Source organism: Pseudopodoces humilis, chromosome 3, assembly GCF_049639895.1.
Source record: "Pseudopodoces humilis isolate 2021_Gansu_Grassland_sample_001 chromosome 3, ASM4963989v1, whole genome shotgun sequence".
NCBI lineage: Eukaryota > Metazoa > Chordata > Aves > Passeriformes > Paridae > Pseudopodoces > Pseudopodoces humilis.
The window spans coordinates 78,911,255-78,936,506 of NC_142202.1; the positions used below are offsets into that span (position 1 = coordinate 78,911,255).

Here is a 25,252-nt window from a genome sequence, read left to right on the forward strand (position 1 = left end):
AGCCAGAGGTACAGGAACAAATACAAACCTTCCCCTGTACTACACATAAAAGATCTGTTTACCACCTCTAGCTGATATAAAAACACATTTTAAAGAGTAAAAGGAAATCCACAGCTTCAGTCTTTCATCTGACTTTTTAAACCAAACAACAAAGTCTACCTCTATCACACTAAGATAGGTGATGCTCAAAGCAGGGGTCTTCCCTGCAGAGTTGCATCATCTCGTACTTGTTGCCTAGAAGAGAAACTCTTCTGTTATTAATCAAACTGCAATTGCCAAGTATTTTAAGAGAAAATTCTGGCAGTAGTTGCTTTTTTAATAGTTTTGTTTTTTTTATGAAGCTTTCAGGCATTTCTGCCCTCAAAGAGCAAGACAGTTTATCAAATACACAAAGAACCGATTTCTCTCTATTATATACATTATATACAATTGAGTGATCAGTTCCTTCATTGGGTTTTTCTTGTAAATGAGACTCTTCATTGACGATGTGAATGAAGAATACCTTCCATAAAATACCCAGCCAGCTCCTCAGCTGTAGTGTAGCCTCAGTGTCAGCCGCTGGAAACAACACAGGTAAGACAGAACTAACTTCTGCTTTTAGTCTATCCCACTTAAACCATTTCATGACTAGCTTAAGGCTAATTTTGGAAAAAAAATACAGTTTTTTTTAAAGTTTGTTTTTTCTCTTGTCCATCTGTCCATTTTTATGGACAACATCACACAGTAGCAAGTCTCTCTTTTGAGCTTTTAGTCTCTGAGGGCTGGATTTTTGTGGTGTCTTGTCGAGGTAATCCATAGAGGTAAATAGAAATACACACCAGGAAAGCACCCAGGGAGAAGGTAACAGCTGAAAGGAGACAAAATAGTTTAAATAAATACATCCATATAAGAAACCTTCAGCAAACCACGTAAGTTATGATATCTGGATGACAGCATTGAAGTTACCCAAAACAAAAGAAGACAGCAAGCTATTGATAAGTCACAGCATTTAACTTCATCCTGTCACTGGGATCTCTTGAGTGTTTACAATCCCCGCACGGTTCCAATTAGTCTCATCAGCAATAATGTGGTGGTAGTGGTCATACAAGCAAGAGTGAAGCATCTCCTGCAGTCCCAGGTGCCATCTGTACAGGCTTACATTACAATGAACTTAATAATAAAAAGTCAGTGGATGTGATAAAGTAGCCTGTGATAACACCTTTTTTAACTTTCCATGTCTAGACAGGGTTATTAAGAAACTCTATTAATGAGGCTTTCACAGAAAACTCATTAGTCCAGGTTTGATTTATGTCAACTGTCAGGAAAACATTCTGCCCAAGTAAGTTTTTAAAATTTTTTCATCCCTTGCTTTACAGTGCTCTTTTGCAGCCAAACACTGATTATTTTCTCCTTATGCAAACTTTCCTTAAGTTTTGTCTCACTAATACTACATCAAAAAGCTAGTTTTTCCACCATTTTCCCACACCATCTTTGGATTGAGGTAGGAAACTACCCACAACTAAACAGTGAAGGACTGAGGAGCAGGAGTACTGGGCACAGTATCAGACACAGACTTGAGTGGGGAGAAAATCCTTTGTAGTTGCAGAACAGCCCAGAGCCATCTGCTTTCCTCTCAAAAACATTCACCACATCAGTCAGTCACAACCCCAGCTACTCTGACTTTCTCACATGGTGGTGTCCACAGCAGATGGGGAAAGTAAAAGTTAAGGCAGTAGTGGGTGTAACTCATCAGGAATGTGTAAAGCCCTTGAAGAAATAGCTGAGGAATTAATTTGGCACTGGCTGTACTAAACCTGACAAGAAATAATAACTCATCAACAGCAGTCCCAAGGTAAACAGCTGTATCACACTAAACTGCATCAGACAGTGATGCATGAAAATAAAGCTGTTTAAGCCAGAAAGGTTCTTTCTGTTTGAAGTTGTAGATGCCTCTGAAAGAACGAAGCACGTATGTCTTTGAAAGCACAGAGTCACCAGGTACCTTTGTGCACCACAACAAGAATCGATGATGCATGAGTGCATGGGATTCCTGGAGAAGACTTGAAGCTAAAACCAGAAAAACTGAGAGGGGCATAAACGATGGCTTTGGTATGAGCTATGTACAGCAGGCTAGGCAGGCAAGAAACATGCACAGCCACCAAATCAAATCAAAGGCAGAAAGGCACTTACTTATCTGGAGGCCAAAGAGGGTGTATGATGCCACTGTAGAGAGAACAATGGCTGCCGCTGCAGAAAAGCCTTTCATGATGTTATCTGTGTACTTAACAACCACCGAGGTGTAGATGCCACCCACGCTGGCCAGAACTGGGAAGCAGATAAGGTGTTACCATAAGTACAGGTGCAGTAGGTTACTCTTGAAATGATGCATTTTACTCCACTAGTGTTCTCCTACTTTGGGCTCCATTACCCTAATTAGTAATTTAACAGATCATTCGTGGAATGGGGATGCCTCCGTGGCATCCTGTAAATAAGATAAAACTCATTTAAAGATGATCTACTTGCTAGTCAATTATTTAGGCTGCTGTTTCAGCACAGTTTTAAATTTAATAACTTCTTCAACAACTTTAATTGAAAAGCTTCCAAGAAAGTGATACTTTTTAAATAAAATCCCTCAAAACACAGCTATGAGTGTGTCAGACTGAATTTGTAGCTTCCTGCAATCATTTGTATCATTGTTAAAGAAGAAAAACAATGTCAAAAGACTAAACCCACAAGATACTTACAGACAACAAACCAGACGTAGTATGTGTAGCCATAGAAAAACCCTTTCTCAAGAACTTTGGCTCCATCTGACATGTACACAACAAATAAATTCACCACAATCCCAGATAAGTACAGCTGAATGTTCCTCACCCACAAGGAAGTATCTGAACTCTTTAACACCTTTTCAAAATAAACTCCTGAAAAAAACAAAACAAAACAAACAAAAACTTGAAAATGTTTCGGTGAGAAGAATGATTCATTGTTTATTGCATTTTAAAACCAGACAACCTCTTAGAGCCAGCAAACTCCCAAGCTCACTATCCTTGGAAGACACTGCTGAACACCAATGATGGATCCACTGTTGGTGGCCCCACTCCTCAAGGCTCGACCCTTGGCCCTCTGAGAAGATAAGAAGGCATCCCATGGGAGTACTTCACTGAACTCATGGCACCTGCACCGTGTACAAACTCCTTTACATCTGTGTGAGCATGAATATACTACAGCAAAGGGACTATGAATGCTCCTCTCTTACATTCTCAGGTACTTTAGATTTGTAACTAACTGAGCCCTATAAGGAGTTACTGTTGTCTCACAGAATCTTTTCCAATTAGGTTGTTAAGTTTAAGTGCAGTTACAACCTTTAGGCCTAAACCATTGGTCAAGTCGGCTAAGTTTAGCAAGGGGATCCATATGCTTTGACTCAACGGGAAGGTCTCCCTCAATCCTGTTTATCCTTATCCTTCCCTATCTTTATGCTTTTTCAATCCACAGCCTCCATGAAAATAATTTAATGTTGATTTTAGTTTTAGATTGATTTTAATCTGATTTCTCTTGGGGGGTAGGGGAGGATCTATATTACCTCAGTACTGAAACTGAAAACTCCTCAGGAGCTTTGTGCAGGCAGAGCACTTGGCAGAGCAGCTCGTTCTGAAACCACAGCTTTGGGGGATTACAAGAGCAAATCAAAACTGAGGCCTTCTGCTAATTGAAACTACAGCTTGGTTTTGAGGAAGTGGAATCCATTTTAATCTAAAGCTCTAGTTCTCAATACCACATTGAAGAACAACATTTTTATGCTTTGCATTACTGAAACTCCCCAAATACTTCTTCATTATTCTACTTGGGAGGCATTTGTCAGACTAAGAGGCAGACATTTGGCAAGGCCCTCACCACCTGCCTTTTTAACCACTGCTCACTCATCAGGACTCTGCCAAGCTCTGGAATTTCCTCCACATTTCAAAACACAGAGCATTCTGCAGGACTCTTACCAGTGACTTCCATGACCTTCTGGTGAGAGCCCTAGACTCTGGGGCTAGAAGTTTATTGGTGATTAATATCACATATGATCCTTCATGCAATATGAGAAAATAGTATGGAACCAAAAAAGGTGGCACAAAGACCTGTGTGTTAGAAGCCCTAGGCACAACCCCCCCACCCCCAAAAAATCCCCAAGTTAGCTTCAAGGAAGGTCTTGCTACTCTTTTATTAATGAAAAATGCAATTTATAATTTAATAGAATACAGTGAGTATTTATGGTGAATAAATGAGAAGGCAGATTTATATTTCAGGGGTTCAAATAGTATAAAACCAAGGAAATATGACATTATCTCATAAAAAGTGTAAACAACAAACTAGTATTGTAAAAGACTGCAGCCTTTAAAATAATCCAAAATAATTACCTTGAGACTTCCATCCCCTGAGAAGACCCACAGAGCACAATGTGTAATCAACATAACAGAAATCTGGCTTGAGTATGAACCATACTTGTAAATGTTATAAACTCAGAAAACAGTAGGCAAATCAATAAAACTATGCTTCTAGTTTTGTGACTATACAATCCACAAATCCACTAGGCAAGATGAAGGAAAGAATGGGGGCTGATTAGGAGAACTTACTCCTCAGAACTGTTTTAATTCACAAAGGATCTGCTGTTAAATTATCCCTCCAATGCTTTTAAAAGCATTGTTGGGGCCCCAGATACTTGGAAATTATCACAGGATCAGCAATTTGAGGAAAAAAAAACTTCTTTTCCATCTCTAAGTGACAAAAACACACAACCTTTTTTTCATTTTTCTGGACTAATAAAACACACCATAAAACATGGTCAGTCCAGAAACTGGAGGTCTAATGGCAAAATAACTGCTTCATGTGAGCATGGGAAGGAAGAACAGGAAGGGAATTTGAATAGAATTTATGTTTTCAACATGTAAAGCCCCAAGGGCACAAGGAGCTCTGTGGATGAAACACACAGTCCCTCCCAGCTGCCCCAGAGCTTCAGCTGTCAGCAAGGAAACCCAAGCTGCAATCCTTTAGCAGGAGAAGAAAGCCCTAAGTGTCTCAAGTTGCCTGCATCAGCGTGTCAGTGCTCTGAATTTGAAGACCTTTGGAAGCACAGCTATTGACCCACATTATTGGGGAAAGCAGGAGTTTTAGGAGACTGAAGGCTGTATTTTGTCTTGCGGCTTGGGAGCATCTATTTAAATAAGGAAATTCATAACCTTTCAGGAAAAGCTGACTGAGCTCTACACAGTTTTATTTAGTATTTCTGCTTCAAAGTGCCCATTTCACTGAGATGACACCAAATAAGAATGACACTCTCTTCCTTTCCTCCTCTACCCACCAGAATGTTTTTCCATGAGTAACGAGCATCTATGCACAGCACAAGATTATTCTTGCAAGATTTTACAGTACTAGAGGTGGGTGATAGTACTTCGATTTTTTACAGAGGATGGGGGAAGAATCCAGTTTACAGCCAGAGGAATATGCCCCATGAGCCAAATTTCAAATTACCAAGTAATTTGCATATCTTTACTTCCGAGCTTGTCCTAAAACTTGTCCTAAAGTTTTGGTGTCCTTCTTCAGAAGCGAGAGAAAAAACTACGCTGAGGTGAGACACTGGTTGTAGAACAAAGCAAAAATAAACAAAATAAAAAATCCTTCATTGAGTTTTTCCAGGCTTCCTGCTACTAATCGACCTCTCTGCCTCTCTCATGCTCCCTCTACATCCTAGATAGATTTTCCACCTACAGAACTATGGTGACGTGTATTTCAGGGCTGAGCTGGTACAAGAACTGAGCAAGGAGCTCAGTTCCCCTCGTAAAAAAAATGCAAGTATTTAATGTGATCACCAAAGGGGAGCTATTCACTGCAAAGTAAACTTTGTAAAATTGATGTGCATTAATTAAATGTACAGAGTGAGTCATTATGCTGCTCCCTACAGTCTTACTCACAGCATTTGAAAGACATTTCCACTTGCAAACCAGCCCTCTATGCTGCATCATGTAAAACCAATGGTACATGCTCCTATCATTTTCTTGACAATGGGAGTAATCATGTTATGAATCTGCCATAATTACCAAACGTAGAAGATAATTATGGGCAGAGGGAATAAACTACTAAAGGAAGACAGTTAACAAATGTAGAATGTTCAGTTTTAAATACTGTGAGTTCTCCAATCCTTTAGTGCAACCCACGTACCCAAATAATACTGTACCTGCAAATCCTGAACACAGCACTGCCACAGCAATCGCTCCAAACCCTAGCCATGGGTTCTGCTCCACCTGCAACATCAACCATTATTTTAAAAAGGATACAACACTTCAGTCATTCACAATAATCAGTTCCAGAGTCCTGTGGTTTAACTTCAGCCATCAACTAAGGACCACCCTGCTCTTCACTCATTCCCCCCAAGCCCCAGAGTGGGGAGAAGAACTGAAAACAAAAAGTTAACTTTGTGGGTTGATATAAGCCCAGTTTAATAACTAAATCAAAATAAAAATTACTAATAATTCTAGTATTAACAAAAGGAGAGAGAGATATAAAACCCAAGAAAACTAAGTGATGTACAAGATAATTGATCACCACCTGCTGACAGATGCCCAGCCAATCCTGCAGCAGCAATCAGCCCCTCCTGGCTTTCCCTGATTTTCCATACTGGGTGTAATGTTCTGTGGTATAGCATATCCCTTTGGCCAGGTCAGCTGTCCTGGCCATACTCCCTCCTGGTTTCTTTCCCTCCTCACTGACACAGCAGGAGACACTGAAAAGACCTGGACACATGATTAAGCACTACTGAGCCACAACTAAAACATCAGTGTGTTACCAACATTGTTCTCATACTAAATCCAAAACACAGCATTGAAACTGCTACTGCTAGGAAGAAATGTAATTCTATCCTAGTCAAAACCAGGGCGCAGAATTACTTCATTAAGTAGGGCCAAATTATTAGCATTTCACTGCAGTACCACGTGCACTTGCTGATTTAGGGCTGTCCCTCAGATCAGCTCAGTGCTGCTGTGTGGTGTTTCACTTTCTGTGGGTACCTCACCAGTGCTCAGAGGCTGTCCACTTGGCTGTGGCCAGTACTGCCAGAGGCATGACCTACCTTTCCCACTAATGCAGCTGAGTAGCAGCTATGACCCAAGAAACAGAAGACACTTGTTTCTCCCTACAACAGTATTAGGTCAGTGCCTCTGAAGGGTGTGTTTAAATGACATATACACACTGCACTGGAGTTTCACTCCTAATTCCTCCCAGTGCTTTGATTCCAAGTTCTCCATTCCAACAATTACAATGTTACCACGGCCAACTGCTGGAAACAATCTATTACTCAGACACTCCTAGGATGCTGCATTAGACTGATTATGATAGCTGTGGTAATTTATATTAATTGTAGCAATCAGTTGTGTTTCCAACAAGGGGGACAGAAGCAATACTACAAGCCTGCCTGAACTGGTACACAGTCAAGGTGAAATAATCAAGGGTCGTTTATTCTTTATCTGAAGAGGCAAAATATTAACTCTTACCTGTACTTTTGTAGCCTGAGCAGGCTCCCACTGAACAAGGGTAACACCACCACATAGCATGAAGACAGAGAACCACTGCAACTTACTAAGGGTACGGTTCAGCATCAGGACCGTACATAAAGCTGTACAAGGGATCTTCAACTGGTATGTCACCTAAAAAAGATGGAAATGTAGTGTAGAGAACATGGTTTTATAAACTCCTCCAAAACAAGAAAATAAAATGGTAAATTCAACTACAGAATGACAGATTTTTATATTCATTGATTTCCTACAGATCCACCACCAGCTACAACAAAGCGAATTTGAACTGACTCTGGCAGTGAGTGGCTTAGCTCAGAAAGCCAGAGCTCTGCAGCAGAGTGTATGCTCTGAATATAACAAAACACAGTTTGGCTTTTAATACTGAGGCTGAAGAGTGCTGTGTGCCAGGAAGATACCTGACATGTGTGCCTCATGAACCAGGAAAAATATTTCCAGATCTGTTACTGACAGAAACTTGTCTTACCTGGTAGACTGCAGCATCCAAGTTGCTAAGAGCCACGAAGGCCATGTTATTTTGGAGAGCGTACACCACAGATGGAACACTTAATTTTAACAATTCTTTAGGACTTCCAAATACATTTTCTTTTAAAGATGTTATTAACCTTGTGAGACTTCCAGTTTCTCTGCAAAATAAAATATTAGCATAACTGAGGGCATTCTTAAACTGGTATTTTAAAACAGAAATCAAATCACTGAATCCCTTGGGAGAGCTGAAAATTTGTTCTCCACAATCTTTTTGCTCATAAAAGAAAAAAAGGTTAACTGCCAAAAAACAAGAGAGGTTTTGAACAAGTAAAAAGCCCTGAAGTCAAGAGAGACATTCTGAAATCAGGAAGTTAGATGCATTAATGTGTAGCAGTGTGTCAATATAGGCAGTGAAGCAGAAGGCTGTTGTTCATGTCTCCCCTTTTTTACTGGGTATTAATGTCTGTGTACGATGTCATGCCCATGATTTTCCAGATTCCCTTTAAACTGGGCCTGTAAACAGTACAGTCAAAAAAGGACTGTACCCTTGCACACTACTTACCTAGAAAAACCTCTCATTCCTCAGTCAGCCATGTGCTCCCAGTCTCACTTGTCCTGTGGGAGATGCTGGACCAGCACCAGCACACACATGAAGAGGTCTGGCGGGTGTGTGGGGGCTCCCTGTCGCCTGTCCCTGTCTTTGCATTTCACACCTCCCCTTCAAGTAATTATAGTGTGTGACAGAGCAGCCAATGGGGAAGAACATGTTGCTGCTGGCTGCTTTTGCAGTTTGCTACTCAGCTTTTCACAGCTGCATTACTGGTTCTCCCTTATCACCTGTACATCAATCTGACATTTGCTGCTTACTTGTTGCTGCTGCTCCAGTCCTCTTCCCAGTTCTCCCATGGCCCCCATTTTCCAATCTTCTCTTGCTTAGCGCTGACAAATACCAACATCCAAAATCATTCCTGCCCCCTCCCACAGGCCTTGCAACTTGCAAACTGTACTGCTCTTAAATTTAACTCTCTCTGGGGTTCTATTGCCTACTTGTATGAATAAATAGCTTTAACCACATTGTTTCAGCATATCTTCCTTTCCTTATCAGCCCTACTCTGTACTCCAGTTGCTAAACTTTTCCTCTCCAGAGATTCACAGACTTTACCCTCTCATGATCCTTCCATCCAAATTTGCCTTTCCTTGCCTTCCTCCCTTCTTCCACAAAGCATTTACTTCCTTTCCTTGTTGTTTTGGGGTTTTTTTCCCCTGGTAGGGAGAGCTGCAGGAAGCTGCAAGGGATTCTTTTTGTATTTTTCCATAACAGAAAGCACACACAGAAAACCAGACATGTCTGGAACAATCATAACAAGAAAATCCATGGACAAGTAGCACTTAAAGTGAAGTCTGCAATACAAGAAAGGGGAAGAGTTCCTGCTATAGCTCACCATGGTTAATTGCACTAAATACAAAACTATATAAAATGTTAGGAGTAATTGATATTATGGGCATTTTTTTTTTGGTTTGTTCCATTTCTGAATGTATTTACTACATTGTCTAGGACTGGGAGATAAGACATACAAGAAAATTGGGTAATACTCAAGTGCAGCTGGACTGAAGAGCTTCTATCTCAAATGTCTAATTGAAAATAAAATATATTTAGCACAGACAGAGTACTACTCTATGAAAATAAGAAATAAAAAAAAAAAAACCCCACACTTCTATTCATTGATACTAAGGTGGGCTGTCAAACAAGAAAATAGTATATAAACTATACCTGTTTCTGTTCCAGACCATGCTCAGTCAATCTGCTGATCACATTTTCAAAGTCACAGAAGCAACAGTACTGTCTATTTTGACTTCTAGAAGCAAATTTCAGCAATGAAGAACACATGCCTAATAGCCACCATCTTCCTTATAGTTTTTGAGAACAAGAAGATGAACTATCTAATAGTTCATCTGTGCAGTGGATATGCTTTTGAAGCATGCACTTACCAAGAATCTCTAACTATAACTTGAATTCAGTACATGGCCAAAAAATAACTTAAACCAAACCTAAATGTACAGCTGATAATGCAAAATTAGGTGCCCAAAGAAGTATGCTGCAAGATTAAATTTGAAAATGAAAATTATCTAGCTTGAATTCAGCTTTCTTGATGTTGATCTAGGTTTGAATTTTAAAACATAATAAATTTTCTTTGTAGAATGGTTCAGGTTGGAAGTGACCCTAAGACCATTTTGTTCCAACCTCCCTGCCACGGGCAGGGACACCTTCCACTAGACCAATTTGCGCCAAGCTCCATCCAGGCTGGTCTTGAACACTTCCAAGAATGGGACTTTCACCACATCTCTGGGCAGCCTGCTCCAGAGATTCACCACCCTCACACTAAAGAATTCATTCCTAATATCTAACCTAAATCTAATTTCTTTCACTTTAAAGCCATTTCCCCTCTCATAAATTCATTACCCCATTGACAAAGACAATTCCTAGGTATGAAGAGGTGAGAGATACTAATAACTATCACTTATGCAACAGAAAAACACATTTGTTAGAAAAGCTGAAGTTAAAACTAGTTTGCAAAACAGCTCTGCTTTTCTTCATCCATTGCTAAGCAGTTATGTACCAGCTAAGTATGTAGCAAATGCTATTACCAGATGGTGAACAGGACTTTAAATAAACATGAGAAATGGAGGGTACACTTGAGTTAACAATTACAACAGCTTAAACTATCATAAGCTTCTCTTTTGAAAGACAATTCTTTGGCATTCATCCATTCAATGTGCCCTCCAGGAGATACCTTAAGAGTAAACAGTGAAGGCATCATGTAATAATGTGCAAGAAAACAAATTCAGCAGCTGGACCAGTGTGAGAGTTGTACTCTAGTATCCTGTATACTGCAGTTACCAATGCTGTCTCTTTCAAAAAGAAAAGGTACCCACATAAATGTGTCCTGCTGTACAGTAAAAACAGATGGTACTCTATCTTTTGACTTGTTACTGAGCTACAAAGGCACTTTGCCTTGGGTGAGACAAATTGGTTAGGATTTAAAACCGAAGGAAGATGTAAAGGAGACACAGAAAGAATGCTGGAATTGATGCTTTTCAGCATATTCATAAGAGAATATCTTTAAGGGAAGGTTACTTGAAAGTTGGCAACCTTTGGACCCACCAGCATGCCAGACATTCTGCCAAGGAGAGATGAGCTGGCCTGATGAATGATGTCTGCTGGTGCCCATCTCTCCCTCAGCTATGGAGAGAAAAACCCCACCAGCTGACCAGATCAGAATAGATATTATAACCTCCAAACAGCTCAATGAATCTGACTCTTCCCATTTTAACTGGCAAATAAGGCTCAGGTGTTAATAAATGAGAAAGACCCATAGGAAATTATGACCTCTACATACAGCAACCCTTTCTCATCTAGTTGTGGGCACCTGTCAAAAAGATGCAAGTGGTTCTTGGATGGCACCAGCTCAAGGATGGTATCAGCTTCAAAGAAATGAGCAGAATCCTTAGGAAAGGAACTGAGGCCAAGAGAGAAAGCACCTTCACCCCTCTGCCTAATGCCATGGCATGTTCACATCCTGAATACAGCATGCAGCTCTGGATCCTGCTTCAAAAGGGATGTAACAATACTGGAAATGCTCTAAGGATGATCCCAGAAAAATTAAACTAGGACGCCTGGCTTAGAAAATAAATTAGTGATGAAAACACAGATCTGTAGAGATATGAAAAGCAAAATGAAGGAGGAAAGATAATTCATCATATCTGTCAACTTAAGACAACAGCATCCATAAGTTTCTGCCACCTGCTAAGGAAAGTTCAGCTCATGCTTGTCCCCTTGGCTACACTTCCATTCTACACATCCTCTGCTGACAAAGGGAAGATAATGGGATACAGAGACTTTTTGCTGTGCAGGCCTGTTCCAAAAACATCAATATACTAAGACTTCTTTCTGAGTTAAAAGTAATTTAGTTTTTAATTATTTCAAGTAAAAAAGACCATTCATACATTTAATGAACACAATATTACAGACCCTTAACAAAAGGGATTGCTTACCCTGCTGCACTAGTTGTACTATAAACAGCCTGGGTGCCAGGTGCTTAAGACTGGACAAATTATACACACAGGTGAGGCTATCCAGAGGTCTCTCACTATGGGGAAGTGTGGGTTCCTACAGTCTCCAGAAATCCAGTGGAATCCTCATTGGTCACAACAGTGAGAACCACAGCAGAACCATGTGTCAGCAGAGTCACTTCTGCCAGCATTTTGTGCCGACAGAATGAGAAGCCCAGGGTGCAAGAAAAGAAAAAGAGAAATTCCCCCCTGGTCACACCTGCCTTCTCTAACACATTTCATTTAATGAAAGGTTAAAAAAAAAAAGGCAGTTTTTCATAGTTGCCTTACCATTTTTTTTTGGTATTATCTCGCTTCTAAAGCAAGTAAAATGCCATTTGTATGTTAAAGAGGAAAAGAGCTGATGTAAATCTGAAACACATCATGTGACTCAGTGAACCTCTAGCACATAACAGCCAGCCTTCTGACGTACCACAAAGCCACAAAGAGAGATAGAGACCCTAAAAGAACAAATTCTACCACAGGAGCAAGAACAGGGCTTTGGAAAAGTCCAGAATCTAAAGATTCTTCCTAGGAAGGATGTAGCACAGGGCAGCTGAGAGAAATGGCAGCAGACTGATAGCCTCCTTACTTGAGATGCTCACGCAAGGACTAAAGTTCTAGTTCTTAGCAGCAGTCTGGAATTACAGAAACTAATATTTTTTGATCACAGTCTTTCAGCATTGGTTTGCACATTATTAGAGACAGTAAAATGTCTCTCTGTAACATTGTTTGGGAAAACTTATTAGTAGGAACATTAGAATTTTATGCAACTCAGCAGATGATGGCTCACAGCAGATGATGAAAATCCAACTTTCATCTACACCAACATTTTAAAGACCCAAAACATCGTGGATAATCCATGCTGACACTCTGAACTGATTACAAAGCATACAATAGAAAATATGTAGAAAGGACACACCTGAATATTGTGCTGTATACAAAGCAGTTTCAGTTGATGAGGACTCACAAGCTCTAACCCGCTCTAAAATTACCCTTCCACAGCATGATTATCCAGCCACATTCTCAAACATACCTGCATGTCAGTACCCGAGAATCTGAGGTTAGAAGCAAGGACTGGTTTTCAAAATACTGATCAGCACTCCCACACTTACTTAGCCAGGATGCCCATGCTCAGGAACAACTTGATAACTTCAGTGACACACACAGCCGTCGTTGAAAAGTAGAGTTCTGTCTCCACTGTCCTGGTGTACCGCAGTGCCACCGTGTACGTGGCAGCAACCAGGGTCATCACCATGAGGCAGTACAGCTTGAACAGTAAGCTGACATTTTCTGAAACAAAACAGAGGAGATGATTCAGTGTGACCCTCATTTTAATTTAAGAACTGAAACAGTGTGTTCTCCAGCTGGAGGGATGTATCAAACAGCACTGTGTCAGAAGACAATAATTACAATGTTAGGAAACACTACACATACAAAAGTTTCAGTTAAATTTTACAGCCTTCTCAAAGAAGGCTGTAAAGGAGCTCCAAGTGTTTGAAAATAAGATGCTATCTTGCCCTCATAATCATCCTTCATTCTAGAAAAAACTAATCATACATTAATACTTATCTAATCACAATCAAAAAGTCTTTGTGTGCTTTAGCTGACAGGTAGGCGCTCGGTCTGAAATGGCAGCTGATCCTCTTCATGTAATATACTGAACTCTGACACAAAGAGCATTGGCAGACTAGCAAAACCAAAAATGGAGGAAAAGTTCACTATCGGCAAAGAAATCTAGCAAATCTTAATAAATAAGGCAGCATTTCCATCAGCCCTATTTTCCACTGAAGTTAGTAAAAGATTTTACTCTGAATGGTGATGGAACTTCACACAAAGGACTTTCTTGAAAAATACCCTGTAGAAAGGTCTACGGTTAAGGCTCTTCCAGTAAATTAAACTAGACCAGAATAGACTGCGCATAATTTGTGTTAGCCCCTCTGTCTTCCCCACTGCTATACTCCTACAACAGTAGCAATATTTGTAACAGTTTTGACCTGGACCAACGACTATCCTGCAAAATTTAGGAGTTAGCCTGTCCAAGGTCTCCTGGCACAGGCAGTTTTTCATCCATCCACACTCCTCTGAGGCCTGAGAGTTCCTTCAGGCCACTCCATTGCATTCCCAGGTCAGGGAATGACTAAGCCTGCATCTGAGCCAGCAAAGAGAACAGCACACAACTACAAATGGGATTTCTCTGCACAAAGGCATGACCCAACATGAGACACCAGCAAATGTGTAGCTTCTACAAAATCCTTTTTCAAATTGGTAGATTGTTATGTCTGGCATCTCTCTGGTGGGTATTGGTCATTCAGCAGCACCCTTGAGGCCACTGCAGTGATCTAAATACCCTAAAGAAACGTGTTTTAATTGGTGAAAGTTTGTGTTCTTCTGCTGATTAGGGAATGAGATACAGGATAAGTACTTTTGTAATAACTTTGCTCATTTAATAAAGGAATGAGTTGCTGAATCCACTGCCACCAATGCTTTGGTTCATGTTTTTTTCAAGCCAGAGATGTCTTCAATTGCATAACATTTCTTCAAGGTACAGTTAATACCTCCTGCCACTGCAATCATTTAAATTAGCTACTTCCTCATAGATAAAAATCTTACCCACGTCAGTAATCACTTTTAAAAGGTAGAGCCAATTAGTTTTTAAACTAACAATGCTTAGAAGAGACTTACAAGCTGTAATCCATTTTTAAATTAAATTTGGATTGTGGGGAGGAAATCCAAGGGCATAACAACCAGGAAGTATAATTAACCCCATCTGGTTTTACAAAAACGTATCTTCTAATGATGCTTCAGTGCTGACAGAAATTATATTAATGCTGTGATTTGACACACGAAAATTTTAAGTCTATGCTCCACCAAACTAAAGCTAAACTTAATCCTTGCTGCTATTAACTACTCTTTAAAAAAAAAAAAAAAAAAAAGCTCCAATTTGGCAATGGTTTGGAAACTTGGGTAAACCAAATGCAGCATGACATAATGAATCTACTATCCAGAACAGATAGTTCCAGCATTATGGAAAAAGGTATTTGTAATTCTTTTCAGCCTGGACATTTCTTCAGCCTGGCTCACATGTCTGCATCCGTACCAGGGCAGCAAGGGGAGCAGAAGAAACCATAGTTGGGGCACCTGTAACTTCCACTGATAAATCTGAACTTATACCTGTCTAAAGAAAAGAAGAGCTGGAAGATGCTTTTGGTTTTTCCCCAGTAAATCCCACCTGGATGAAATGATTTCTGGCAAAAAGGGACCAGACAGGTCAAAAGCCTTAGGATACAAATGCAGGCCTCCCACACATCTCCACGGCTCATCTAACGGCTCTGCCAGGGCTCCTGGAAGGCAGCCCTGGGCCAAGCCTGGCATGGGAGCACAGCCCACTGCCTGCCCGGTTATCCGGGATGGCAGACACTTGGCACACACTGCTGGGAGCCTCTTGCCCTCACCCTTCCAGGCCCCACTGCCAGGAGCTGGGGAGCCCTGGGCAAGGCCCTCCATCCATGGGGGAACTGGAAGCAGGGCAGGCAGCACCTTCCTGGCAGATTTAAGCCCTCCTGGCTTGCCCGAGGTTCTGGCCTCGTTGTACAGAGAATTATCGAGAATCAGGGAATCAATTAGGTTGGAAAAGATCTCTGTTGACATCGAGTCTGACCTATGACCGAACACCACCAAGTCAACTAAACCATGCCACTCACTAAGTGCCACATCCAGTCTTTTCTTAAACACCTCCAGAGATAGTAACTCCACCACCTTCCTGGGCAGCCCATGCCAGCAACTAATCATCCCATCTGTGAAGAAATTCTTCCTAATGTCCAACCTAAACACACTCCAAAGGGCACCTGGGTGCGGAGGCGTTTCCAGGGACGCCTGCGGTGCCCACGGGATGGGTGCAGGGGATGTCCCTGTGCACTGACCGCCTGCCCCCGGGATAAACCCCAAAGATGCTGCGCCACGGTCAGCATGAGGGGAGCTGGCGGCGGGGGAGACGCGACTGTGGCTGATCCTAAAGGCGGAGGCGTCCCGGGGACCCGGCAAGCGCCGCACCGGGAGCACCCGCCGCCCACAAGACGGGGATGCAGCAGTGCCACAGCGCGGGGAGAAGCTCTCGGGAGGCAGGAGGAGAGCGGGAGGGTGGGAAAGCAGGCGGGGAGAGCCCCTCCCCAGCGCGACCCCGCGGCTCCGCGCAGCCCCTTCCCCCCCTTGGCGCCCGCAGTGGTGGCGCCCGGTGCAACAGCCCCCAGCGGGGAGGACAGTTCCACTGCCTCTGGCAGGGGGGAGGCAGGGGGAGCCTGCGCGCGGGTCGCGTTTCCTCTTGGGGAAGCGGGTGGGAATTGTCCCCGTTTTCCGGCCGTGCCGCCCGCCGGGAGCCGCGGGACCCGCCGGGAACCCCGCGCCGACGCCCTCACCTTTCGGAGGCGACATGGTGCTCGCCGAAGGCTCCAGGACCGCCGGGCCGGAGCCGCCCGCCGTGCCCCGCCGCTCCTCCCATCGCACCATAGAGTGCGGCGCGGCCGCCCAGAGCGCCCCGCCGCCCGCGCCGAACCATCGAGTTGAGCTCCGTCCCGCCTGGATATCCTGGAGAACATCCTGCTCCACCCGGCCGCTTTTCGGAGCTGTTTCATTGGCAGCGAGCATCCAGGAATCTCACACACGTATTTCTGATTGCCAGGAGCAAGCTCGTTGCCACCGACACGTTTCTGCCGTGACAAAACCGAGATGAAAATTACAGTTGTGTTTCCCAGTATTTTACAGCACTGCAGTACCTTCTCCAGTGGAAAAGAACGAAGTGGGATAAAATGAAACATCAGTCATCAGTTTACTTTTAAATAAAATGTATTTCTGGATTCTTGAAATACCAGTTTGTTGGTAAGAACTGTAACATAAAAGCCTCAAAGCAAATGATAATATAGAAAGATCACAGCAAGAGAGAGAAAGTGTTTAATAAAGAAGTGACAGGGTATTTCTGGAAAAAAAAAAAAGCTGCAGCTAGTGATTGCATTGATATTTTAATTAATAAATCTAATCATTGGTGCCTGCTCATAATTTAGAAGCATGGAGGAGCAGCACATCTAGCTGCTACTCCATAATTAGTTTATTATCCCAACAGAGAAAATCATTTAATCAAAAAACATTTAGCAAAGTTCTTTCTTAGTGCTCCCCTCACACTTTGTTTTTTTAAATAATGCTCTGGGCATTTGTTCCTGTTGTGTAACTTTTAAAAATTAACCTAAACACCTTGGAAATCAAAAAGAGAATGCTATCCTGCACAATGCCACAGAAAAAGTGCTTCATTGTCACAAGCTTGTCTTGCTACAAGCCAGGAAACCACACAGCATCACAATGCACACACACAAAAGAAAGAGATTTATAAACCTTAGCACGCCCTATGCAATCACCTGGACACCTTGTGCACCTGAACACCGTGAACATAGCAGTTTGGGGAAGTCTACTGTCATGAAAAGGACCTCTATTTTAAGGTACCCCCTGTTTCCATTTGACATGTTTTATCCTGAAGCTCAAATAATTCGGGTTTTCACAAACAGAAATACTGTCTGCAGTTGCACTGATCAGACCTGGCACTTATGTCTTTGCCACAATGACATAAAGCTAAAAACTTTTTCTCTGTCATACTTCAGTGTTTCAAACATAAGCAAAACAGAGCTTTCAAAAATATCCCCTGAAGTCAAGTTCCTATGGTTTGCAGTGTGGTCACCCAATACACTGTTTAGCCAAGAAATTGCTAGAGATATAAAAAGGTGCCAGAACCACCCAAGATTGATGCCCTCCTCTCAACCTCCCAACCTTGGTCTACACTCATTGGGTTGGGTTAACACCAGCACAAACAGACAGGGCCAAGGACCCAGACTGGTTTCATTTTGTTGGTTTTGCCTTCTTGACAACTCTGCTCTAAGGCTGGGGTTGTGACATTTGAGTGACTCCTGGGGTAAGTTTTTTCACTTAAAGACAGTATTTCAACAAGCAATCGTTGCATTAAAACTTCAGTAAAATCCCAGAATGCTACACATTTAAATGTTAGAAGTGAAAGTCCTTGGGAACATCTTGTTTCTAAATTGCTATTTAAAATCTGTGCTTAAGGCTTATCATTTCTGTCACTTAATGCCAGTCAGCAGCCTCAACAGATAAGATAAATGAAACAGACCAACTGTTCCTGGAATCAACAGACACGGCAAAATCTTTAGTGTCTAAATTCAGATATATTCAGAGATTTTTATATACACTTTCAAGATGTGTCTTCAGGTTTCTCATTTTCACTTAGGTTTCATCCAGTGGTCTTGTTAAGTCTACTGTGACCATATGAGTAGTGGGAGATGATCCTCCTCGGAGACCTTTCAAGAAAATCTGGGGTTTGGGTACATTGGTTGAGTTGTCACGCTTAGTCTGGGTGCCAACATCTTTTGGCAAGTACACTTGGGTGAAGTTCTCTCTTCTCATGTGGCTGAGATCAGTCTGCATGGCATGAGTTAACTTGTGGCGCAAGTTGGCCTAAAGACACAAAAAGAATCAGATTAAGCAAAACTTTGAACATTTTAGCACCAGTATATACTCAGGAGTGTTTGCCTGTTTTACATCTGTGGGCTTCACAAACCTGGAACATAGCCCACCTTACCTCTCCTGCCAATACACAGTTGTGACTGTGATTTGGGAAATCCTGAGCTAACAGGATGTGTGAACAGCACTTTAGGTAGCCCACACAATTTTTAATGAGTCTTATTAATTTCATACCATTGGTCATTGTCCTTCAAATTTTGTTAAAAGCTTCACCTTTGTTTTGTTAGAATAAAATGTTTTCATGGCAAGTTCTTCCAGTCTTTGGTTTCTGCCAAATGTGATGAGGTTTAGGGGTTGGTGTCACAAAGTATCAGATAAAAGTGAAAAAACACCTTCTTACACTACCTTGCTCAGTAACCCCTTGACAAAGGGTAAAAGTTATGATTAAAGATAGTTATTCACAGAAATTGCTGTAAATACAACAACAGCAACACCACTTTTCACTAAATGTTAGTATTCCAAAACCAGCACTTGAAACAAAAAAAAAGTTCCTTATTCCACTGAGCCTTCTATGTCAGCAACAATGTAAAACACTGTAAATTATGATATAATGTTCTCCTCAAAATACACAAAATACAGTCTCAGGTGCTGGAATTCAGACTTCCCCATGTAAGTGAGAAAGTCCCTGGAGTCCAGTCCAGTCAGTGAAGACTGGAGTCAGTGGAAGCTGAAGAGTGATACAGCTGGCCAAATGTCCTAAATGTTGTATCAGGGCAAGTTAAAATATTCTCCAGACTCCACCACTGAGGTGTCTCTCTGCTGGAATGGAAGGTGACACACCCAAATGTAGGCACATTTGGTACCTTAATCTACAACTGAATCTTATATACAGATTCATCAAGCAGAATCCAGAAAGGAGCAATAAGGAACTTACAGAGCTGTAAGATGGTATGGGAAGAAAGATAATATATTAAGTCCTTTTTTTTCTGAGAGTTTTAATGACTGAATGTATGCTATTACAAGGAACTGTGCTTGAACAGAGAAACAAATGTGAGCTAAAAATTTTACTTCTAACAGCATATAGGTTTTCTAACAAAGTAATAGCTTAATATCTCATACCACTACAAGTTTTTTGGCTAAGTATGAACAACACAAAAAACCCCAAAGGCATGTGAGCTCATCCTCTAACAAAACCCACAAATATATCTGATGCTTCCTTGAAGTATCAAATTCATTGATGCACTGGTAAACTATTTCTGTTATTTTATCACTTTGATATTAAATATTTTATCACCTCCACATTATAAATTAGCATTGTCAAAGAGCACTTTTGCATGCATTTGGGATTTTTTCTTTCAGCTCCGCATCACTAATCTCACATTTGGACAGCTGAGGCTAAAACACCATTAGTACTTTAAAGTACTTTCTCTAAATATTTCAAAAAAATGTGCTACAAATTTGTTTGTGAACGGTCTTCATGACCAGATATTGGAAAATACCCACTTTTGCTTATGCTTAAGAGCCACTAACCACATCTTATGTTTATTTATGTACTTTTGTGCTTTATAAAAGTAAAAGAGGCTTTTAGCTAGGCTTCTTGTAAACCTGATTGGCTCCTTTATATACCTCAGTTACAACTATTTCTTAGAATTCTTCATGAGCTATCAACACTGGCAAGACTGCTCAGTCCAAAATTTTGGTTTCCTTTTATAATTTTAGAGATTTCATGGCAAAAAGTAATTCAGAAAGGAAATAGGCTGCCCAGCAGACCATAGGCCCACACAGTGCATCTGCTCACAGAAGGAAAAAGAAAACCCTTTAATATTATGTGTTCAGTTGATATTGTTAACTATGATATTCCCTGTACTCACAAGTTGTTCATTTTGACTGAATTGTGAAAATCAGATGCTATACCTTGACAACTACATGTGCTGGCAAACCCTAGAAAGAAGCTTCTGAAATATTTATTGTTAATTTAAAAGTTTTTATGTACATATGTGGTCATCCTTCTACAGACAGACTGATTCCCAATCCATCAGAAAATCCTGATAGTATGACAAGCACTTGCTCTGGCTTTTTTACACAAAGAAATTATACAGAGGATCTTCAACTCATTAAATTGATTTGAATGTAGAACAGCCCTAATATTCAATGCAATTCAATTCAAAACAACAAACTCTTATTACATAAAGAAGGCAACTGAAAAATTTGAAATTAATAAATATAAATATAACAATTCTATATTAAATATAAAATATAAAAAATAAAAATAAATTGAATTATAAATATATTTTCAAAAAATAAATATAATAAAATTGAAGTTAATAAATAAATAATATATTATATAAATAAATTATAATTACAAATCATGAATATTATTCAAATATAAATAAATTTGAAATAAATAAATTTGAAATAAATAAATATAATTAATAAATGTAGCAGTGGAAGCACTGCTTTAAAAATGGGGAAAAATATGGAAGAAGTGAGAGAAGAAGTCTAGAAATAAGGAGAGAAAATATCTAGAAAAAAAATTGAACCAGTTTTAATGAAGTGTATGTCTTGGAATAAAAGGTTAGATTTATGTTTCAAGGAACAAAAGTTAAAAATAATTTACTCTTAAATTTGTTATCCAACAATGAAAATCTGGTAATAACAGTACAAACCAATTTTATAGCTTTTCTTCTCAGTTCCCATTCATTCCATTCATAGGATCTCACAATAGTTGGAGGCAAGATATGAGTATCAGTTTGAGTACCACTGTCACGTTTTGGGAGTGGTTCCATTGAACTTTTGCTTGCCTTTCTGGCCTGGATGAAAAGAAACAACCAAAGCCAAGCAATCCATTGAGAAGAATACAGAGAAATAGCATATGGGTATGCTACTTTTAAAAAGCAAATAGAGACCTGCAAACCACAATTGGATAATAATTTTTACATTCAACAATATTTTTGTTACCCATGCCCCCACCAAAAGGAAAACATAAAGGATCTAATGGATTCAATTTCTGACAGAAAACCCTTGAGGCAGAGGCCACAGGGGAGTTGCAGGCTCCTGCCTACCTAGTGAGTGCTTAATCACTAGATTTCGGAAAAAAAGGGTCCCACCACCACCAGTATTTTATGATGCAGGCAGCTCAGTTTGTCTTCATGAATGGAATCACAAATTATAACTGGGAGTAGTGCACTCATCTCTGCTACAACTGAGATATAAACTCTGTTTCAAACCAAGGGCCAGTTCAAGACTACATTCTTTCCACTGCTAGGGATCTAAAATTCAAAAGTGGATCACAGAGAATGTTGTCTATAAAGCCAAACCCAGTCATTGAATTTCACATAGTAACACCATCACATTCATTATTGATGACTCTCCTTTTATTTTGTAATACATTCCATAATTCCTGTCCCCAGATACCACTACACCTTCATCCAACACACATGGATGGACTGCTAAGCTAAAGCTCCAGTTAACATGATATCTGATACATCTGCTGTTGCATTTATTTACTGGTCCTTTAAGGTACTTTTGCAAAAATGAGGAAAAGAAACATCAGACACAAGACCTGCCTAGGCTGTGGACTAACAGCTTTTATCACTGCCAGAATGCTTTGGATCTACATATTTTCCTGTGAATAGATAAGGTGAGAATGACATTGAGTAGAAATGATTCTTCAACACTGTGAAGACCTGGAAAAGATGGACCTTCAGACAGGCAGAGGATTTTACTGCTTTTCTAAAGACAGGTATCATCTGTTCTCTTTCAGAAAGGACAGACCAACCAGTGACCCAGCAGCTGTTCAGCAAGAGGCATGGGCAGTGTGTACCTGTGCATGTGGAACAAGGTATTCAAACTGATGACGGAGCTCAAGCAGTTGAATTAGCTCTGCATATTGTTTTGCTTTTTCTACGTTCAATTGAATGAACTTATCTGGATCTTGAGCAAAGATGTATGCAGCTTCTTTTGAACTGAAAACATAATATTTCGCCTTGTGCTTCAAAATTCCAATAGCAGGATTTCCTAAAAATGAGAAGAAAAGCCAACCCAAAATAAACTCCACAAATTAAAATTGTGAGCAGTATGATATCCAAAACAAAAGACATTTGTAATCAAGATTCTGTGTTTCCCTCGAGTTAGTTTCACTTCCTTCTTTTTCTGAACTCAGTATAAACCCTTAAAAAAAAGCTTTTTTTAAATATAGAAAAGTCCATTTTGTTAGGTCAGTTAAACTGCTTCTGATCAGTTCACATCCAGCATGCCTTAGGTGCATGTCTCAGAAAAAGAACACATAAAACACATATAGCAAAGGCATAAGAAACCAGTCTCTACCCTCAAATACTTCCCATAAAATCTCCACCAAATATCTGATTGCAGATCAGTGGTGCATTTATACCAAAGGGCATAACACTGAGATTGACTGAAGAAACAGATAGAGCAGCTGGGAAGCTGAACAATAAATTAACAGAGAAAATGAAGTATCAATAAAGGCCAAATAACTTCTATAGGAAAACATAAATTGATTTCAAGGACAATGGTAGGTTGTGCTTCAGATGTTATTGCCCAGGAAAGACCAGAATCATCACAGACAGTGCCTTGAAACTACTTAGTCAAAAAAGGAATTATTACTATGCAAACATAGTAGAGAATAAAACCAACATTATAACAACCTGTAGGCTACATCTGTAGTAACATATTTTGTTCCAACACAACAGAACAAGTAAAAGGGAGCTAGGAGTAATCAAAGGCCTGTGATGCCTTTCATAGAAGGAGAGGTTAAAGAAAGAAGCCTCCTCAGCATTAAAAAGAAAAAAATAGATAATATGATAGGAGGTTGGTTATAAAACCATTAATTGTGTGCAATATAATATTACTACTTAGTAATTTTCCTAACAGAAGGACTATCAAGTCTTTGTTGAAATTATCAAGCCAGAGCTTAAAACCATCTTGAAAAGAGGTATATATATGCTTTTCATAGCATATATAATTGTGGGGCTCTTGAGAATAAGAATATCCCATGACAAACTCTAGATGGATTCCAAAATCAATTAGATAAATGAAAAACCTCTTTGAAGCATTATTCAACAGAAGATTACAGACTCAACATTAATCAGATGAAATCCCATAACCACTAACTGCTAGAACAAGGAAGGATATAATTAAGGAAGGATCACTCTGATTTGAATTCTCATAATTTTAAAGTGTTCATGATTGTCCATGTGCAGTAATCAGATACAGGGCTAGAGACACCTTCAGTCCAATTCATGACAGCTGCTCTCATGTGCAATACTAAGTAAGTAAATTACATGGCTAATAAAATATCTGTTCTTTAATACTGGCAAGTAAATGGCCATATTTTCCTCCCAGATTCCCATAGGTTTAAAAAAATTCTATATGGACAGGTTCTAGACAGGATAGGGAGACAGAAAACACAAACTAGGATACTTGAAATAAGGCTAACTTTCAAGACAAATGAGCCTTGAGAAACAAAATATTCCTACGATTAGTTGACGTAATCAAGTGCACTTTTGAATTCTTTTCAGGAAAGATTTTAGTTCTTTGTCATGACTGTTTAAAAATACATATGAGGTAGGCATGAATGGCCATGTTTGCACTATATGGATACACAAAATAGAAGGAATGGCCATTTCCCTATGCCTGCATTATAGCACATTAACAACAGTAACCAAACCTGACTCAGCTGCAGTGACTATATATACAGACACACATACAGAAGGAAGAAACATTTATCCATCCCATCTTGTTTCTGGCCCCTGCTTGCTCTTCAAGCCCTCCTGTCTTCTACTAAGGGCAGCTTATTTGTGTATTTTAAAAAAGATACTTTAACAAGGGAAATAAGTTATCTGGGGTGAAAATTACAAATGTGGAAAAACAGTATTCCAGCTTTGACATAAGAGGATGAATTCAGAACACCTTTACATTGTTCCTAATCCTTGTGTAAATATATAGTATGGAAAACACCTAACTACAAAGCATACCTGGTAGGGTGATACCTTTCACACCAATTGAATGTGCACAGAAACCATGGTACTGGATTAGCAACTGATCAAAATTATCAGTAGTCTCTAGAAAAAGCCATTCTTGGTTCTTGAAATCAGAAACATTGACTCTGGTTTCTGAGAAAAGATAAAACAAAGGAAGGATTTCAATATTAAAATACTTGATGTCTAAAAGCTAGTAATATTAGAGGATGACTAGATTACTCTGGTTTTCACAGGATGACCTGAAGTGCCTGGATTCCAAAAGTCAAACTTTAGTCCTGCCTTGAAAGAGAACCTACTGAAAATCAGTCCTGAGAGAACCTTCTTTAGTAGCATTAGTTTTCTTTGAAAACATTGGACAACAACAGGAAGAGAGTATTTTATTCTTTGATTTTCACCCACCCATGCATTAAAAACTCCCTGGCCTAAAACTCGGTTCCTAGGGATACCATCTTACAAACTCTTCTGGTAACTGAAGTCCTGTTAAATTATTTTGTTTATACCCTATCCCCTCAATTTCCAAAGTTCTCAATGGTATAAAAAGACATAAATACACTTCAAAATTTTTTACAAAATTTATTAATATTCTCTGATCATTATGCCATTTTTGTA

At 40.0% G+C, this 25,252-nt stretch overlaps 2 protein-coding genes across 3 annotated transcripts in view; both read right to left on the reverse strand.

Annotated features, from left to right (window-relative positions):
• SLC35A1 (solute carrier family 35 member A1) lies at positions 1-16,784 on the reverse strand. Its single transcript, XM_005518187.3, has 8 exons — positions 16,541-16,784; positions 13,241-13,418; positions 8,014-8,173; positions 7,509-7,661; positions 6,197-6,263; positions 2,724-2,900; positions 2,170-2,304; positions 1-847 (listed from the first exon to the last, which is right to left on the reverse strand). The coding sequence occupies exons 1-8, from the start codon at positions 16,767-16,769 to the stop codon at positions 717-719; spliced, it is 1,230 nt and encodes a 409-aa protein (XP_005518244.3). The 5' UTR covers positions 16,770-16,784; the 3' UTR covers positions 1-716.
• The window catches only part of CFAP206 (cilia and flagella associated protein 206), a 16,498-nt gene continuing 8,008 nt past the window's right edge, over positions 16,763-25,252 (reverse strand). Inside the window, exons 9-13 of one of the 2 annotated variants that reach the window (XM_005518186.3) lie at positions 24,638-24,775; positions 22,468-22,661; positions 21,311-21,454; positions 18,372-18,638; positions 16,763-16,831 (exon numbers count right to left, since the gene is read on the reverse strand). In XM_005518186.3, the coding sequence (XP_005518243.2) occupies positions 18,408-18,638; positions 21,311-21,454; positions 22,468-22,661; positions 24,638-24,775 (707 nt within the window). In that variant the 3' untranslated portion in view covers positions 16,763-16,831; positions 18,372-18,407. Of the gene's footprint in view, positions 16,832-18,304; positions 18,639-21,310; positions 21,455-22,467; positions 22,662-24,637; positions 24,776-25,252 lie in introns of those variants that run through there. The other variant, XM_088053725.1, reaches the window with a different exon arrangement.